The 19,535-nt window shown below is 40.7% G+C and overlaps 1 protein-coding gene across 1 annotated transcript; it reads left to right on the forward strand.

Moving 5' to 3' along the window:
* The first annotated feature begins 9,262 nt into the window (after positions 1-9,262).
* Positions 9,263-10,219, forward strand: LOC106987350 (olfactory receptor 1G1). The gene has a single exon (XM_015085610.2). The coding sequence runs from the start codon at positions 9,278-9,280 to the stop codon at positions 10,217-10,219; it is 942 nt and encodes a 313-aa protein (XP_014941096.2). The 5' UTR covers positions 9,263-9,277.
* Positions 10,220-19,535: the final 9,316 nt, after the last annotated feature.

Here is a 19,535-nt window from a genome sequence, read left to right on the forward strand (position 1 = left end):
AACAAGGCAAAAATAAGTATAGGAATTCAAAAGGGGAGAGTCAGGAGAATGTAACTGGAGATACCATGTAGTTAGACATGAGTTATTACTAAAGATCTAACTATCAGGTTGCATGGTGAGTCTAGGAGTGTTTATGGTACTGTGTAGACAGATAGATGATTGATAGGTAGGTAGATAGATAGATAGATAATAGAAACATAGATGGTAGATGTAGATGGATAATAAAAACTCTGCATGTAGCAATGGTGAGAGTTTGTGTGGAACTAAGATTGGATAGACAGAGAGCAGTAAGGGAACAGAGAGGATTGGTGAGACCAGGAGGTTAATTAAACAGCTCAGAGCAATCTAAAGAAACAGTGAAGATATAAAAGAGGATCTACAGTTGACCCTTGAACAAATAGGGGTTTAAACTGCACGGGTCCACTTATACACAGATTTTTTATAGTACAGTACTGTCAATGTATTTTCTCTTCCTTATGATTCCCTTAACAAACATTTTCCTTTCTCGAGCTTACTTTATTGTAAGAATACAGTATATAATACATATAGTATACAAGATGTGTGTTAATAGATTATTTATGTTATTGGTAAGGCTTCCAGTCAATAGTAGACTATTAATAGTTAAGTTTTAGGGGAATCAAAAGCTATTTGCAGATTTTTGACTGTGTAGGGGGTTGATGCCCCTAACCCCAGCTGTTCAAGGGTCAAGTGCAAATGCAAAGGTAATGAAAATATGAACAATAGAATATGGTAATTATTATGTAAGTAGTAAGATATCTTCAAGGTTTTGAGGTTTCCGTAAAAAGTCAGCGATATGTTTAATGAAAATTGTTAACAAGAGTGTCATTTAAGAAAAATTAGTTCCACTTAGGTATGTTTTCAAGGGTTCTTTTGGGACATTTTCATGGAAGTATTCAATTAAATAGTAGAATGAAAGATACGAAACTTTGAAGTAAAATTAATAGCACATAGACCACTGTAAAGTGATAAGTAAAGTTATGGAAATAGATTAAATCATCTCAGAGTATAAGATTCCAGCCTGAGTGTCTTATACTATTGTGCCACATATTATCGTGTCTTTTAATTTTCAAAATAGCCCTGTGGCATGAAAGAAAATAGCCCTCTTTACAGATAAGAAAGCTGTATCTCCGAAAGGTGAAGTGATTTATTCAATGTCTTTCAATTAGTAAGATGCAGGTCTAGTAAGATGGGATTTGAGCCCAGTTTCCTTATGACAATGCTCTTCCCTCAGCTCCACAGCTATACAATTCTGAGGGATGTCTAAGTATGTCAGGATGTGTGCACCAGCAGGAGCCATGGCTAGAACTTTGACAAGCAGAGAGAACTCTCCACCCTTGGTAGAGCATGAGCTATAGTGCAGAGATGGGAAACATGGGCTCATAGAAGTTATCACTTTGAAATAAAAGAGAGAAATGATCCTTCAATGTTTCTTTCTTTTTTTCTTTCTTTTTTTAATTTGAGAGAGAGAGAGAGCTTGAGCAGGGGAGAAGGGAAGAGGGGCAGAGGAAGAGAGGAGGAAAAATCTCAAGCAGCCTCCATGCTCAGCATGGAGCCCAACACGGGACTCAATCCCACAACCCTGGGACCATGACCTGAGCTGAAATCAAGAGTCAGACACTCAACCAACTGAACCACCCAGGCGCCCCTGATCCTTCACTGTCTCTATCCTCACCACTTTCAGTCAGTCAGTCCAAATGTATCCAGTCCAGACTGAAGATGCCAAAGAACTCCACAAGTAACACATGACAGTGTTTAAAAAAAAAAAAAGTCCCAAATGGCATCACTTAGAGTTCCCACACTGATGCCTAATACATAATGTAACTACAGTTTCAACCTGCCCCACAAATGTAGTCTTAATTGCTCAGTCAGAAATTTTTCAGTCAGCACCAATGAGGCTGCTACATGGGCCCTAGCCATCCCGCAAAGAAAAATGAGGTCATCTGCATGATAAGACCCCTAGCCTTTCTCCCCTAGCAAACAGCCCTGCATCAAACAATCCTTTTCTTTTGATAATAGCTTTCTTGCCCCATCCTCCTTCTATAAAAACCTTCCATTTTGTACAACTCCTTGGAGTACCTCTTTACTTGCTAGATGAGGTCTTGCAGATTCGTTAATCATTTAGTAAAGCCAGTTATATCTTCAAATTTACCTGGTTGAATTTTGTTATTTAACACTAGTGACATAAACCACAGCTGTCATACTGCATTCCTCCTCTGGTTTTCCAGGAAGTCATGGGAAAGTTTAAAATATGTGGCATTGGGCTATGGGTTTAGGAAAACTCAAAGCAGATCAAGTATTTCTTCTCTGAAATTACTCCTTCTCTATTCCTGAAGAAAGGAATAGTGAGACCCATGTGTCCTCTGAGGACAGTTGCTCATTGTCTAGAGTTAATGAGCAGCACTGGGGCTGTAGTCTCTGATGGTTGCGGCAAGCCTTGAAAGATCTCCATGTGTTGCTGGCAAGTAAAATGCTAGGATCGTGCTCAGACCACAGAGGTGAATGGCAGGTCCTTAATGCTTTAGTCTCTCCCAGATCAGCTATGGCAAGGACACAACACTGGATTCTTAATCCTTTGGGGTTTGGGGGTACTTCACAGAATTAATTATCTTCAACTTAATGGGTGTTGAGATTGGTCCAACCTACAGCTAAGAAAAGCAGAATTTTAATTCCAAGTATGCTGATAAAGTTACTAGAGCACATTTCTCATGGGTCCTATGAACAAGTAAAAGGGGCAGACATTAGCAGCAAATTCTGAAATCAATAGAAAAGGGATGCTATGTGGTGGTTATTAGGCTCCATGTGGTGTTCTGTGAATGCAGCATCCCAGGATGACATATGTTGGCATAGTCATAGTCAACCTGGAAATCTTGTCCCTTTTTCTCAGAATGGACAAAATTTAAAAGGTTTCTAATATTGTGAGACAAAAAGGAGAAAATTGAGCAGATGCAGTGATGGCAAGAATCATTCAACACATCCAGAGCATGAAGCAAATTTCCTTTTGGTGCCTCTACCAGATGTTCCTGTCTCCCTCTTCTGACCACCCACAATGGGAAAGATGTATGCAAACCAGATGAAAGCGTGCTGGTAACACCCTCAGGGATTGTCAAGAACAACCAGGTAAGACCTAAGAGACTCCATTCTGCTTCTTTTCTCCCCCTTTCTTCTGCGCCCATCCCACACTGCGGTCAACTGGTTGTGCGTCTCTCACAAACAGCCCTGTAACAACAGTGATGATACTGCGTTAGAGGCAGATCCCCAGGTCCTTAGACTCTTACAGACAGTAGGAGTCGTTGTGCTATAAGCAGAACAGAGCACAGGAACCAGCAGTGACTTGTCTCCAAATAATTCCGTGATGATCCCATGCACTCAACCTCTAGCCTCTGCAGGAGACACAAATGCACTCACACACCCACATACATGCACGAATACACAAACACACACATTCATGTCCACACACCACATTAAAGCATTAAACGGATGTGGCTCCAACCAAACAAGTTTCTCTGCTATTTACAGAATCTCTAGCAAAGAGAGGCTGCATTATTCTGCATTATCTTTCATTTTATACATTTTGTGAGCCCATTGTTTGGTTTTGGAGAAGGGAAATGTCAATTAATTTATTTTTCAATAAGTAGTACATTCACATGGTTTAAACTTTGAAATGAGCTAAAAAGTGTACATGAAAATCTCTCTCCCTCTCCTATGTCTCATCCACCCAATTCCCATACCTCTAATAAGTAATCACTATTATTGGTTTCCTGCTTATTCTTCTGGATTTTTTTAATAAACACAAATATATAATATTTTAATTTTTTAATAAACACAAAATATAGCCAACAAAATATAGATTATCCTGGGAGCTGGGATTAAATTGTTATATTTAGGAACAATATGGGAATAGGAGCTGGACATCATAGGAGTTGGATCAGGACTTGCTGATCAACAAACTACCATCTGATTCCCTGTTTCTAACCTTGTAACTTTTACTTCTTTCCACCCTGGATGTTCCTTTCCTCACCTGTGGGGAGCACAGATTCTCTAAATTTCATTTCCATTTTCCAATGTGAACTTCTGTCCAGAGGGCTTCCAAGTTAAGTTCAAATTATAATCAATCAATCATAGAAAATTTATGTGTTAAAAAAAGCACACAGCTAATATGAGCTAATATGAGAACAAATTTGTTTCGAGTCACAGGAGTTATATTTTACAACAAGCCTGGAGAAATGCCCACTGGCCCCATGTGACAAGGAAAGACTATACTCTGAATGAGTTTTACGTTTGGATGAAGTGTTGGGTCTTATACAGTAAGAGATAGCCCCAGAGTTGGGGGTAAACTATAGCAAACATGGAAAGAAAAGAAAAAGCCCAGTCTCAGATCTGTGACTTAGGGAGCTAAGAGGAAAACTGATGGGGGAGTTAGGGCCTAGGTTTCTGTTTCTGCTGAGGCAGAAACCGTCAAGAGACAAGACTGACAGGAGTGGAGATTCTGAGGCCCTTTCGATCTGCCTTAAGCCAATGAGCAACCTCTGTCCTGAGTGAGGGAGAGGTGAGGTCAGCTCCAAGCAGTGGAAAAAGCAACAGGTATGGGGGCCAGGGAACACAGAAGTTGCTGTGGTTAGAAGGGGCCAACCACTGCCGCTATGCACAAATATGCACTGAGCCCCACTACTCCCCACCACTACACTAGAGCTCTAAGGTTGTGGTGAATAAAGAATCTAGTAAACATAGGCCCTGAGAAGTGTGGGAACTCTCAGGAAAGAGTGGAGGGAACACCACCTGTCAGGATCACATTTTGGCCAATGGCACACAAGCAGACAACCTTGCAGATGTCACCTGTGAGCAGACAAATTGTGGTGACTTAAGACCATGAGTGGAGTGGAAGAACAGGTCTTGGAATTAAACACTGAGGCTAGGTCCAGTCTCTGCCCCTTCCGGATGTGACTTAAGGGTTAGTGGTTACTTATTCATTTTTCTTAGGGGGAGGGTGTTGTCTCTTACCTAGTTATTAAAATTAATGATTGTGCTTTTAAGAATATACTTTCTATAATATATGCTGAAAATAGCTCCCCACGTTTTGCTTGCCTTTTTTACTCTGCATGTGACCTTTTTCTTAATAGGAGAATTTTTAATTTTAATTTGATTCAACCTATTTTCTTTTCCTTTATTGTTGCTTCCATTGCTTTTTACCTAGGCCACCCTTGTCCCAAGATCAAACAACTATCGTGCTGTATGTTCTGCTGGTTGCCTTAAGCTGTATCTATGTAAAATGCTTTAACAACCTGACATGTTTTCAGTCAACACTGTGAGGTGTGAATCTAAATTCACTGACCCCATAGAGTCAACAAGCCTACCCCCAGTCCATCTGCCCAATCCCCCTTTCCTTTCTTGCCAGTCGGCACTGCCACCTTTAGCAGACCAAAATCTGATCTTTACGGTGCCATTTCTGGGCTTTCTATTTTCCTCTTTGATGGATATTTGTAATAAGGCAGGGGGGAGCAGCATGCAACATGCCCCGCAGTACCTGCATAAAAGAGAAAGAGAGTGTGGTGGAGAATATCCATGGTCAGGGAGGTGCCACCAATGTCAGCTGAACAGTAATTCCGGTGGGTGGCGCCAGGGCTGACAAATTCATAGGACAAGCTTCACTTCGGAGGGAAAATGAAGCCTGGTGGGAAACTGTTTCTGTGATGTAATTCCTCTGATAAAACAGTGTTCCATTCCCAGAATTTTACCTAGAAAGAGCGCATTTGCTTTGTTTGACATCTTTATGTTTCTGTAACCATGTTTCCTACATATTCCTATGGCCAAAACTTTATCAACTCAAAGCTATGTATGAAACTACTAATAAAAATATGCAGGCTGTTCCCTCCACCTGATATTACTTCTATCCAATCTCCCTGTCAACTCTTTCTATTCCTTGAAATATATATATATAATGATATATATAGTTTATAGCATACAGATCTATTATATTATAGATTATATAAGATATATATTTGGTTTATTGTCCAATTGGTTTCCATACAACACCCAGTGCTCATCCCAACAGGTGCCCTCCTCAATGCCCATCAGCCACTTTCCCCTCTCCCCCACCCCCCATCAACCCTCAGTTTGTTCTCAATATTTAAGAATCTCTTATGGTTTGCCTCCTTCCCTCTCTGATCCTCTATTGTTCAGGATCCACATATGAGTGAAAACATATGGTATCTGTCTTTCTCTGCCTGGCTTATTTCACTTAGCATAATACTCTCCAGTTCCATCCACGTTGTTGCAAATGGCAGGATTTCATTCTTTCTCGTTGCCAAGTAGTATCCCATTGTATATATAAACCACATCTTCTTTATCCATTCATCAGTTGATGGACATTTAGGCTCTTCCCATAATTTGGCCATTGTTGAAAGTGCTGCTATAAACATTGGGGTACAAGTGCTTCAGCACTTCTTTGAGACTTACTCATTCACATGATAGATATTACTGAGTACCTATCTTGTATCAGGCTCAAGGCTAATGCTACATTTCCAAGATGAACAAGATAGACATTTTATTGGGCTACTCACAAAGATACAATAGAATGGAGAACACAGACAAGTAAATAGTTGGTCACAGTCCAGAGTGACACATGCTGTGATGGGGGAGGCACAGGGCCAGAAGGGGTGTGAACCTGAGTTTGTTGTCAAGAGAATAAGTCAGGAAAGTCTTCCTCAAAAAAGACTAATGAATAAAGAAGGTGTGTGTGTGTGTGTGTGTGTGTGTGTGTGTGTGGCCATCAATAGAATGAAACCTTGCCATTTGCAACAATGTGGATGGAGAGTGTATTACATTAAGTGAAATGAGTCTGAGAAAGACAATATCATAAGATTTCACTCATATGTGGAATTTACGAAACAAAACAGATGAACATATGGGAAGGGAAAAGGCGGGGGGGAGGGAGCAAACCATAAGAGACTTTTAACTATGAGAACAAACTGAGGGTTGATGGAGGGAGGTGGGTGGGGGGTGGGCTAAATGGGTAATGGGTGTTGAGGAGGGCACTTGTGAGGAGTGCTGGACATTATATGTAAGTGATGAATCACTAAAATATATGCCTGAAACCAAGTTTACCATATATTTTAACTAGAACTTAAATTAAAACTTGAAAAGAAAAAAAAATGACATCTAAGCTGAAACCCAAGGGAAGACTATTCCAGCACAAGAAAATAAGATGGGCGAAAGCCCAAAGGTGAAAAAGTATCTAGATCTTCTAAATAATTGTAAGTATAAGTGGGGCATAGGATGTAGAATGGAGAGGAAGGTCCATGAATCAATGGAGATATCAAGGGTCTTCAGGCCCTATGAAGATGTGTAGAGTTTATCCTGAAAGTAATGAGAAACCCCTGAAGGATTTTTCAGGTAGTGTGACAAAATCAGATATGGTTTGTAGAGAGCCCATTCTCTCTGGAGTGAAACCAGGCGGCAGGTGGGTATGCCTGTAGGCAAGAATGACTGCCCATATTTAAGTGATAAATGAGTATCGTGAATGAAAGTAGTGGCAGCTGGGACTGAGGACAGTGGGTAAATAAAGAGAAATGGGTAAATTTTAGTTACATTGACAAAGTAAAATCACCAGGATTTGGTAGTATTTGGACACATGCGCGGAGGAAGAAAAATGGGTCTATAATGGCACCCAGATTTCTCACCAGACCAGCTGGTGGCAATAATGATTTCAGCATTAGATATGCTTTTCACCAATTCCAAATCCTTTTTTCCAATAGCCATGCTTTTCAAAATATTGGGGAAATATGCTAAAGATTTACTTGACCTGTGAAATCTTTGGATGGATTAATGTCACAATGTCCACATGAATACCACAAGAGTTTTGTGAAGAAACAACTCCAACCTAGCTTCAAAGTATATGTATTGGTATACAGTTATGGTATTGTTGCTCAAATTATATGTTTAAATGAATGGCTTTAAGATGCAGCTGTAACACATGATTGATCCTGCTACTGCTACATGCAAACACTTCATAACATACTATGATTTGTGTTTGTGTGTGTGTGTGTGTGTGTGTGTGTGTGTGTGTGTGTGTATGCATGTTATACTTTGGTTGCTCTTCGAATACAGCAAGCTGAAGAAAAAAGATAAATCCCTCATTCACTCAAATAAGAGCTGGTCACATGTCCACACCTAGATGTCAATTTGGCTAGGGAAGTAGTCTTAGCTAGCAAGCCACTTTCGAGAACGACTTCATATTAAGGATTAAAGGGACGTACGAATTTTGTCAGTATGATATCTATTTTGCCACAGCCCATGCTCAAGTCTCTTCCCACAAGGTGCTGGTAATTGCCTCTTCAGAACTCCTTAAATAGCTACAACATTAGTTCCAGACTTGATATGACTCCTCCATACCAGTGAACACCAAGTTAATTTTTCGTAAATTCAACAAATTTATTGATCACTTATTATGTGTCAACAAGCATGTATTAGGCTAAGGGTATAAAGGTGAATAGTGTTTGCATCATGATGTCCAAGAACTTACACTCTGGCAGAGGGGATGGTAAACTTACTATGAATGGCCAGGTTGTAACGGTTTTAGGTTTTGTAGGGGTCACGTGTGGCCTTTGTTGCATCCGCCTCTTTGTTTTAAGGTTTGTGGGGTTTGTTGGGGGGGGGGTTACCACCCTCAAAAACATAAACTACATTCTTAGCTTGAGGTCCATGCCAAAAAAAAATGTGTGAGGAGGATCTGGCTCTGGTTTTCTGGTTTGCTGACTCCTGGTCTAGTTAATACAGTCGGAGAAAGGCAAGACTGGACAAAGTGCACAGAAATCGGCGACAATGATTGACTAAAAGCTCCTCACTGCTTAAGAACAAGCAAAGGCAAGCTTTTGTTTATATTTGATGAGTTTTGTAAACAGTTCATTATGTAGGTCAAAGCTTTATATCATGAATTTTAAAAAGTATGTTACTTAAAATAATAAAAAAGTATATGTATTGGATTCATGCTTATATAATAAAACTTTTTAAAAAGAAACCTCTCCCCCCCCCCCACCCGTTGCAGACAAATCTTTGGTATCCCATGGCAGAAAGCACAGGCATTTGCAAATATTCAGTTGAAACTGCCATTTTTGTGCATCATAAGCAGTTAAATATTGGATATTTCATGATTCCATCTTACACTAGAAGATCAACGTTGGAATACTGCATCATTTTCAAAGTCCACAAACCAGGGCTTACCAATTTCATTCAATTAATCCATCTTTCTGCTTACCGACAAATGGAGTGGGAAAACCTGACCAGCATCTCAGCATTTGTCCTCCTGGGGCTTTCCAAGCAGCCAGAGCAGCAGGAAGTCCTCTTTGGGCTGTTTCTGTTCATGTACCTGGTCACAGTGGGCGGCAACCTCCTCATCATTCTGGCCATCATTGCTGATGCCCACCTCCACACGCCCATGTACTTCTTCCTGGCCAACCTCTCTCTTGCCGATGCCTGCTTTGTGTCCACCACAGTCCCCAAGATGCTGGCAAACATATGGATCCAGAATCAGGCCATCTCATATGCAGGGTGTCTATCGCAACTGTATTTTTTCATGCTGTTTGTGATGCTGGAGGCATTCCTCTTGGCCGTCATGGCCTACGACCGCTATGTGGCCATATGCTACCCGCTCCATTACATCATGGTCATGAGCCCTGGGCTCTGTGTCTTCCTAGTTTCTGCATCCTGGATTATGAATGCCCTCCACTCCCTCCTACACACACTCTTGATGAACAATCTGTCCTTCTGTGCCGAACGCAAGATCCCACACTTCTTCTGTGACATCAACCCACTTCTCAGTCTGTCCTGCACAGATCCCTTCATTAATGAGCTGGTGATTTTCACTGTCGGGGGCCTTGCAGGACTGGTTTGTGTGCTTTGCCTGATAATCTCTTATGCACATATTTTCTCGACCATCCTGAAGATCCCCTCAATTCAGGGGAAGCAGAAAGCCTTTTCCACCTGCAGCTCTCATCTCTCTGTGGTTTCTCTATTCTTTGGGACTTCCTTTTGTGTTTACTTCAGTCCCCCCTCAACCCGCTCAGCACAGAAGGGCACAGTTGCATCAGTGATGTACACAGTAGTAACCCCAGTGCTGAATCCCTTTATCTATAGCTTGAGGAACAGAGACATCAAGTCTTCCTTGAGAAAGCTAATTTGGGTTAGCAAAATCCCTTCCCCTTAGCAGTGGTGACTTCACATCCAATATGGGGATCTCCACTTAACTGCATTCACCATATAAGCACTAAAGATGAAAGAAAATGGAGACCTCACTTTCAGGACCTGTGATCTGAACTTGAAATCTTCATGCCTAACCTACAGGACTTTCTCCAAACATACCCATCATCAGGCCAATATCATTCATTAACTTAATTTCTTACAATCATAATGCCCTAAAATCACAGCGATTCAGATTTATAATATAATAAAGGATGTACTTGAATACTTTTGAAACAACTCGTGACCAAAATAAGGAAATATAGGTTGCGCTATTGTATGTGTCCAAGAATAAGCTTCAGGGAAAGATAACTTTCCCCCACCATCACTGTGACCTTGGTGACTTGGATTCCTACCAACAGTGTTTTTGACACTGGGAATCCCCATATCTGTGAAGTCCTCATGCTGAGATAATAGAACCCGGGACTGGAAAGGAAGGGTTTGACAGGGTGGAGTCCTTAGGTAGACCTACTGTAACATTTTACCAGGCATCCGAGACCCCCATCCCTCTTAACATCTTAAATTACGAAAATTGTTACTTTCATGAAGATTTAATTTTTATCTTTGGGGAAAGTTTTTCCAAGTCAATTTCATCTTTGCAATACCAATGCTTACCATTTGGCACAACGCCTGGCACCATTAATATGTGCTAAACCCCAATGCCATGGTTGCACTCATAAAGTTAGGGACCAGGAAAGAATGATCTTATGGACAGTTCATAGTCTCTTAGCTGAATGATTGAAACCCCCTCCTAGATGTTCCTCAGTCCCTAATCTCTCCCCATTCCATCTATTCTGCACACCACAATCATATTAACCTTCATTGAATATGACTACCACCCTATTAGAAATCTCCAGGGGCCTTATACTGCCTGCAGAATAAAGTTCAAACTTAACTTATTGTAGCATTCAGGACCACCTTCACCAGTTCATAACAAATATGGTTTGCAGCCCACACTGTTCTATATTGCTCCCAAGATCAATTCAGGCCAATATTTTCATAACTTACTGATTATTGTTGAAGTTTACCAAAAAGGACTTGGAGAGCTAAGTCACCAAGAGTTTTGACAAATACATGTATAATAAGGTACACCCTAACAAATTAGACGCCATAAGAAAATAAAAAGCTACCATGGGGTACTATTTTTTATTCTTGCCTATTTCCCTTTAGGTATCTGGCTGCATGCTTAATGACATAGGTTGTGTTTACTGTAGATAATATCTCCTCCAGTAGAAGTCAATTTCTGATGGCCAGCTCCCTTGATCCCCATTTGTCTTACAGTAAGCTTACATACTATCTTCTGACAATAAAAGTTAGTACAGCAAAGTGGTAAACATTGGCTCTACAGTTAGATAGATAGACTGCAGCAAGTTCAAATCTTAGCTCTGCTGCTTGTAAGCTGTGTGACCCTGGGAAATTACTTAACCTTTCAAAGCAGATATAAACTACCTTATTGTGTTGTCAGGAAGTTTAAATACGGTAACGTATGTTAAAGCATTGTTTGTGATATTTAAGTGAGATATTCATATAAGTATATAAAGGGTGAATGCCTAGTACATGGTTTTGTTTGTTTGTTGGTTGTTGCTGTTGTTTTAGTAGGCTCCACGCCCAACATGGGGCTTGAATGTGATGACTCTGAGATTAAGAGTCACACACTCTAGTGACTAAGCCAACCAGGTGCCCCTAGGATATATAGTATGTTGTCAATAAATGTTAACCGCCGTGGCAGTAGTCCTTATTAAAATTAAAGCTGAGCAGCAGTAGTTAATGCAAATTCACTCACAAGAACTTAAGGGGTCACCCATGGCCTGCTCTGTGAAACTAGATGGGATCCTGTGTTTCAAGCATCCTTTTTAAGAACATTTTGGGTTTAATGTAGAATCACCTACTTGCTGGGATTCATGTGCAGGGATGATTTCAGTCTACCTTTGAAACCATGCTTACCAGCTACTTAAACTTAGAGTAAAACTTTACCAGCTAACTTAAAATACATAAGTTTGTACTATCTCATATGCTCTCCTAATTCATTGACAGACGTGCGTCTTCCACTGCTTAAATATTCACCAATATTTTTAGTTCCAGCTTTTAACTTAAATTATGTTACTCTTCCATATTTATATTTTGTCTGTGAATGTCTTTGTAACAACACAGTTTACACATTTGTCATAATTATACCTTCTGAGATACATCAATACACCCTCACACCATAGTTTTGTCAAATGTTGCCCTACTATGCTGTTTGAGGATTAATTCAAAATTTTGAATATTAAAAAATATTTCCACAAGCATTACTTTCTCATATGATTTACTCTCTTAGCCTACATTCTTAAAAATAAATCCATCCACGTGCACATATGGATAGTTTTAAAGTTCTGTCCTATACTGCCCATTTGCCATGAAACTATAACTGTTTACCCATCGTCCCACCAATAATGTTTCACTATTGTTATTCATTTTACTAGCTTGGTAAATATGTAATAACATAGTATAATTGTGGGTATGGATTATTATTCTTCTGTAAGTATTGAAATCTGAGAATTATTTAATAAATGCAATAAACGCTTGGGAATAAATCTAGCAAAGATGTGAAAGACTTCTACTCTGAAGACTACCCCACCTTATTATTTGTTTGAAGTAAATAGGTGTCTCTTAGCCCTCTGTATGCCTTCTTTGGAAAATGTCATCATGTCCTCTGCCCACTTTTTAACTGGATTATTTGTTTTTGGATATTAAGTTTTAAACTTCTTTATATATTTTGATACTAAGCCTTTATCAGGTATGTCATTTACAAACATCTTCTCCCATTCATATATTGTTTCCTTCACTGTGTGGAAGCTTTTTATTTATGTATTGAATATTTTTGATATTCAAATATTGAATATTGAACTTATTTTTTTAAGTTTATTGATTTACTTTGAGAGAGACAGAGACAGCATGAGCAGGGGAGGGCCAGAGTGAGGGAGAGAGAGAGAATCCCAAGCAGGCTCCACACTGTCAGCACAGAGCCTGATGCGGGGCTCAAACTCACAAAATCGTGAGATCATGACCCGAGCCGAAACTGAGAGTCAGACACTTGACGGACTGAGCCACCCAGGCGCCCCAGAAGCTTTTTATTTTGATGAAGTCCCAATAGTTTATTTTGTTTTTGTTTCCCTTGCGTCAGGAGACATATCTAGAAAAAAAGTTACTATGGTCAATGTCAAAGAGGTTACTGCCTGCATTTTCTTCTAGAATTTGATGGTTTCCTGTCTCCCATTTAGGTCTAATGAACATAGGGCAGAAATAAAAGAGAGGCAAACCAAAAAACAGACTCTTAACTATAGAGAACAAACTGATGGTTGCTGGAGGGGAGGTGGGCCGGGGGATGGGTTAAATAGGTGATGGGTATTAAGGAAGGCACTTGTGATAACCACTGGGTGTTGTGTGTAAGTGATGAATCACTAAATTCTACACTTGAAACAAATATTACACTGTATGTCAACTAACAGGAATTTAAATAAAATTTGGAGAAAGAAAAAAATAATAGTTAAAAGAATAATAAATAAAAATAAAGTGAGCCAAAAAAAAAAATGGAGAAACACAGCATGTTTAAGATTCAGTTGGAGGGGTGCCTGGGTGGCTCAGTCGGCTGAGCGTCCGACTTCGGCTCAGGTCATGATCTCGCAGTCTGCGAGTTTGAGTCCCGTGTAGGGCTCTGTGCTGAGAGCTCAGAGCCTGGAGCCTGCTTCAAATTCTGTCTCCCTCTCTCTCTGCCCCTCCCCCACTCATGCTCTGTCTCTCTCTCCGTGTCAAAAATAAATAAAAACATTTAAAAAAAACTTTTTTTTTAAAGATTTAGTTGGATATCCACACTTGTGGGAAAAAATATATCTTGACTTCTACCTCACCAGATATTATAATCCATTCTAGATTACTAACAGATCTAAATGATAAAGTCAAAACAACAAATCACTTCTCATAAAGTATAGATGCCCAGGAAGTATGTGTAGCTGCACTATTCATATTAGCCAGAAATAGAGACTACTAGAACTCAGCAAGGTAGAATGGATTTCTTTCAGTGGCATAGTCACACAACAGAGCATTATACAGCAATGAGCAATCTACAACCACGTGCAGCAATATGGATGAACGTCACATACAATGCTGAGTAAAAGAAACGGACACAAAAGAGTACAACTACGTGCTTTCACTTACATAAAGTACAAATACGGGCAAAACTAAATTATGCTATTAGGAGTGGTTACTCTTTGCAGAAACAGTGACTGCAAGAGAGCATGAGGCGTGCGAAGTGCTGACAATGTGTTTTTTTATGCAAGTTCTGGTTTTTCATATTTTGTCAGTTTGTCAAAATTCCTACAGAAATTTTCAAATATTGGTAAATAAGACTCATTTCCCAAGACCCTTCCTAACAGATACAAACATTGGAGCAATTATCCAGGTTCATCTCAACAAGCTGTCATGGGATCGCCTCCCCAAGGCCTCTCCAAAACAGATAGGTAGGCCTGGTGCTCTCCCAGTACACCCCCTTCCTTCATGAACCTGAGACACAGGCTTCAATTCCCAGATGCCGAATTGTCATCAGGGTGTCCACGGCCTTCCATACTGTCTCCTCTTTTACAGGGACTGAAGGTCCAGGCACCAATATCCTCCTTCCCACTTTAGCCAACAGGACAAATTGCCAAGTCCTACTCAGAAAGCAATGTTTTAGGGTCCTTTATGTCTTGATCGAATTGATATCCTATGTGAGAGGAAACGAGACAGCAGAACCAGAAAATTCTGAGAGCAGCACAGGACAGTGGGTAAGGTCTGCATGTCACAGGTTCATGTTCTCTGTTTTTCCCTCCTTTCTTATCTTCCCTCTTCTCTATTTTCCTCTCACAAACAGACTCACAAACTTTGACAGAATCTTCATAGAATCAAACCTCTTAGTGTTTAAAGGTAACTAATAACCCCTCCAATCTTTTCAGTGCTCTCCAGTTTTCAAAGTGCTGTCACAAGCTCTGTTGCATGTCATTCCCGAGCCTGCGAGGAAGGCTTCACGGGTGGGACGGAGAGGCTCAGGGAGGTTGCATGCCCTCCTCAAGGTCCTGCAGCTGGGGAGCAACAGAAGAGGTACCAAAGGCCAGTTTTCCAACATCAAGGAGGGACTACTTTTCCATACCACCCCTACACTCTCCCCCTCCCTGCAGAGCTATCCTGGAAAGCGGTTTCTGTCTCTGAGGCCAGCTGACCATACAAGTGTCCAGAACCCACAGACTCAGAACAGCATTTCTGTACAATCAGAATCACCAGGTGATTGCTAAAAAGGACTTGGTTCTCAAACCAGAACCAGTCTTTCCAGGAAGGGGACCAGAAAAGCAGCTGTTTGTTTTAAAGTATCACAGGAGATTCTGATGCAGACTAAAGTGTCCGGGGGAACTTTCCTTCAGTGCTAGAAAGCAAAGATAGTATTCCCTCTGGGTGTCCTCTGACTTTCCCCTGAGCTCCTCCCTGCTTCCTTCCTTCCCCCCTGTGGGGCAGATATCTCAGAGGGCCCTGAATCCAGGCAAATAGGCTGTGGAGGGACGTTGTTTCTGATGAGGTCTAAGGAGATGGAAGGCCTTTGTCTCCATGGCAGAAACAGAGGGGGTGGTGGTGTGCTCAGGGTTGGGGTCACTCAGGGAGTTACCACTGTGCTCTTTTTCATTTTAGGCCATTTGGGGGTTCTTGGAGTGATCTCTGGAATGAGCCCATCAGTTCCCCATTATCGGTCAACCGTTTTTCTAAGAGGAAAGCAGTCTTTCTTTTGCTAGCCTCAAGTTTCCAGGCTTTCTACCTTCTCCCACTTCTAGGCTAACAAAGCAAACATGTGACTTGAACTCCTGGTCAAAGCCTCGTCCCTGCCACCAAATCACTCCATGACCTTGGGCAGATCTTTTCAGCGAAAACTCTCCCTTAAGTACTAGGAGAACAAACTATCTCATTCATGGTATTGAACCATAGGTGAATTATATGGTAATAAACCACAGATACGGGAAGTTGTATATACGGAAAGTCTCTAGAGCCTGTGCTAAGAGTACTTAAATTTTCACGCAAATGCCGAAGGACCACCATATGATTACTCTATGGTTTGGAATCTTAGAGTTAAAAGAGATCTTAACCTTCACCTACTTCCACAAAAGCTGAATCAGCTCTGAAACAACCACTCCGCCTGCATGATAATGTCTGAATGCCTTCTGTGATAGGGAATCCACTCCCCCTTCCCCCCCCCCAACCCCCGCACCCCACCCCTCTTCACTAGCTTCTCTGGGAGATAGCCTGGCTCTTCTCTTTGTCTCTGGTTTACTCCCTAGCTGCTGACTTGGACAAATAACACCCCATGTATGGGAAGCCCAAGACGATATATTCTGGCACTCATTTCTCCCCCATGTAGACAGCACCGAGGGGCTGGCCACTAACAAGTCTGCCTGTGAGTCACTCTCTGCAGACATAGGCGGGCTGAGACTGCTCTGTTTGAGGTGGGGGGAGAGCCAGGCCCAGGATGGGGAAGAGACTAGGGCCCCTGATGCCTCTTTGTCCTGAGAGCAGGGTTTCCTACTGGAGGAGGTAGGAGATAGAAGTTTGAGAAAATTGTTCAGAATAGAGCTCCCTTTACAATCACTTCCAGTTAGGCTGAAGAAGTGCTTCCATGTACAGCATTTCATCTCTTTCTCCAAACCTCCATTCGGGTGGGCATTATTCGTCTTCTTCCAAGGGTGGCAAACTGCTTGGGACGTGGGCTTTGGAGACAGAAGAAGGGGGCTCGCATTTCCACTTGATCAGTGCCTGGTTGTAACTTGGTAAACGCATTAATCTAAGTCTTAGCCACCTTATCAAGAAATTGGAATATTAGAGTCAATTTGTGATTTTGTGTGAACTAAATACAAAATTTTACAACACATTTTCTAGCCAGTGCTCAGTAGGAGGTAGTTGTTGGCTCATACGTGTTAAGCTAGCCCTTGGACCCAAACTTCTGACTCAAAATATCCTCCCACTGTACCACCCACACTGGATATGTGGGGATCGGATTTTGTGAAGATAACAAATCTGTTCATTTGCTAAATGCTGGGCCTTCTCCCTTACCCTTCAACTGGAGCTCCAAGCTATTTTAACCCCCTGGGTTACTCCCTGTCCGCACATCTGCATGTGTTTGTTTAGCTGCTACTTTGAATTCATCGTATTCCAGATTGAAATTCCAGAACAGGCCCACTTACCCTGGCACGCTGGTTGATTTTTCCAACAACTGCATTTTATCTGTAGTGTTACTGAAAAGCTCTTGGCGCCGATCACTGTACTTCATTCATTCATTTCAAATGCATGGCATGCCTAATACTCCATACAGTTCAGTTCCACCTTCATACGTTGAGCCTGTGCTGTGTCTGGTGCCATGCAAGGCCCTGGGATACAATGATGAAAATGTCCCTGTTCTTGAGCCACTCACAGTCTTGTGGGAAACAGACATTTAAGCAAAATGTAGGATAGGGCAACTATAAAAGCACAAAGACCAGAAAGTAATAATGTTTCCTACATGTCTCATGTCTTGTCGTGCCTCTACTCCTCCTTTAACTGATTTCTTTTCCATTAAATGAATAGTGTCTAATGTAGAATTTTAATTTCTGTAATGATTTTGAAGCCATATTCTTTGAGAGTTGGATTTTTTTTAGTGGCTGCTCTAGGGTCTCCTATATACATCTTAACATATGAGAAGCAGCTTCAGAGCTGTACTAGCTTAATTCCAGTGACCTATAGAAACAATTCTTGTGGAGATCTATTCCCTTTCCCCTCTTTTTTGTAGTATTATTGTTATAGATATAACATCTATTAATGTTAGGTGTTATATCTATATATAGATTATAGACATAACATCTATTAATGTTAGATGCTATATCTATATATAGAGAGAGAGATATGTAACCCAGTATATATATAAGCATATATATACACATATTTATATAAGCATATAACCCAACAATATATTGTCATAATTATGACTTTACCTTTCTATAGTCATTTCCTTAGTCAATACAGCTTTGACCCCACTGACATCCCTTGTCCTGTTATTGACAATATGTTGTATATCTATGCACTATAAGCTTGACAATATACCATTACCTATTATTTCATATACTTGGTTCATCAATCAGTTAAGGCAAGAAAGGAGAAAATAAGCACTTAAGCTGTATTGTATATTTACCTAACTGCCTTTACCGCTATTCTTTGTTTCTTGTGTGTGTGCAAATTACCAACTGGGGTCATTTACTTTCAGTTCAAAAACCTCCTTCAGTATTTTTTGTAAGTAAGGCAGGACTGGTAAGAACAAATTCTCTCAGTTTTGTTGACCTGAGAAATATTTTATACTGTCTTCATTTTGAAAAGGAGCTTCACTGGACATGGGATTCTTGTTTTATGGGATTTGGGGTTTTATTGTTTTGTTTTAACTTTAAATATATTATCCCAGTGCCTTCTGGCCCCCATTGTTTCTGCTAGGTCAACTGTTAATGTCATCAGGGTTTCTGTATAAATAGATATTTGTTTCTTTCAGCTTTCAGGATTTCTCCTTGTCTTCACCTTTCAGATTTTTTATGGTGGTGAGTCTATTTGTGGGTCTCTGTTTATCCTACTCGGAATTTGTTGAGCTTCTAGATGTGTAAGTATTTTTCAATAAATTTGGGAAGTTTTCACTAATTATGTCTTCAAACATTTTTCTGCTCCTCTGTTTTGCTCTCTCTCCTCTTTCCAGTACTCCCGCCACATATATGTTGGTGTGCTTAATGGTGTCCCACATTTCCCTGAGGCTCTCTTCATTTTTCTTCATTTTCTCTCTTTTTTCGGCTTGCATCAATCTATCTATAGGATTAGTAATCCTTCTGCCATTCGAACTCACTGTTGAGCCCCTCCAGGGACTTTTTTGTTTTAATTATGACACTTTTCAACTCCACAATTTCCCTGTGATTATGTTTTAAAATTCCTTCCTCCTATTGATAGTCTTGATTTGATAGGCATTGTCATAATACCTTCTTTTACTCCTTTATTGTTTTTAATTTTTTAATCAGTATTTATTTTTGAGAGAGAGAGAGAGAGAGAGAGAGAGAGAGAGAGAGCATGAGCAGGGGAGGGGCAGAGAAAGAGGGAGACACAGAATCCGAAGCAGGCTCCAGGCTCTGAGCTGTCAGCACAGAGCCCAACGTGGGGCTGGAACTCAGGAACGGTGTAATCATGACTTGAGACGAAGTTGGACACTTAACTGACTGAGCCACCCAGACGCC

This window comes from Acinonyx jubatus, chromosome E1 (assembly GCF_027475565.1).
Source record: "Acinonyx jubatus isolate Ajub_Pintada_27869175 chromosome E1, VMU_Ajub_asm_v1.0, whole genome shotgun sequence".
Lineage (NCBI taxonomy): Eukaryota > Metazoa > Chordata > Mammalia > Carnivora > Felidae > Acinonyx > Acinonyx jubatus.

Excerpts from the sequence above, each read along its gene's own strand:
- LOC106987350 (XM_015085610.2), top strand. The coding sequence starts at position 9,278 with ATGGAGTGGGAAAACCTGACCAGCATCTCAGCATTTGTCCTCCTGGGG.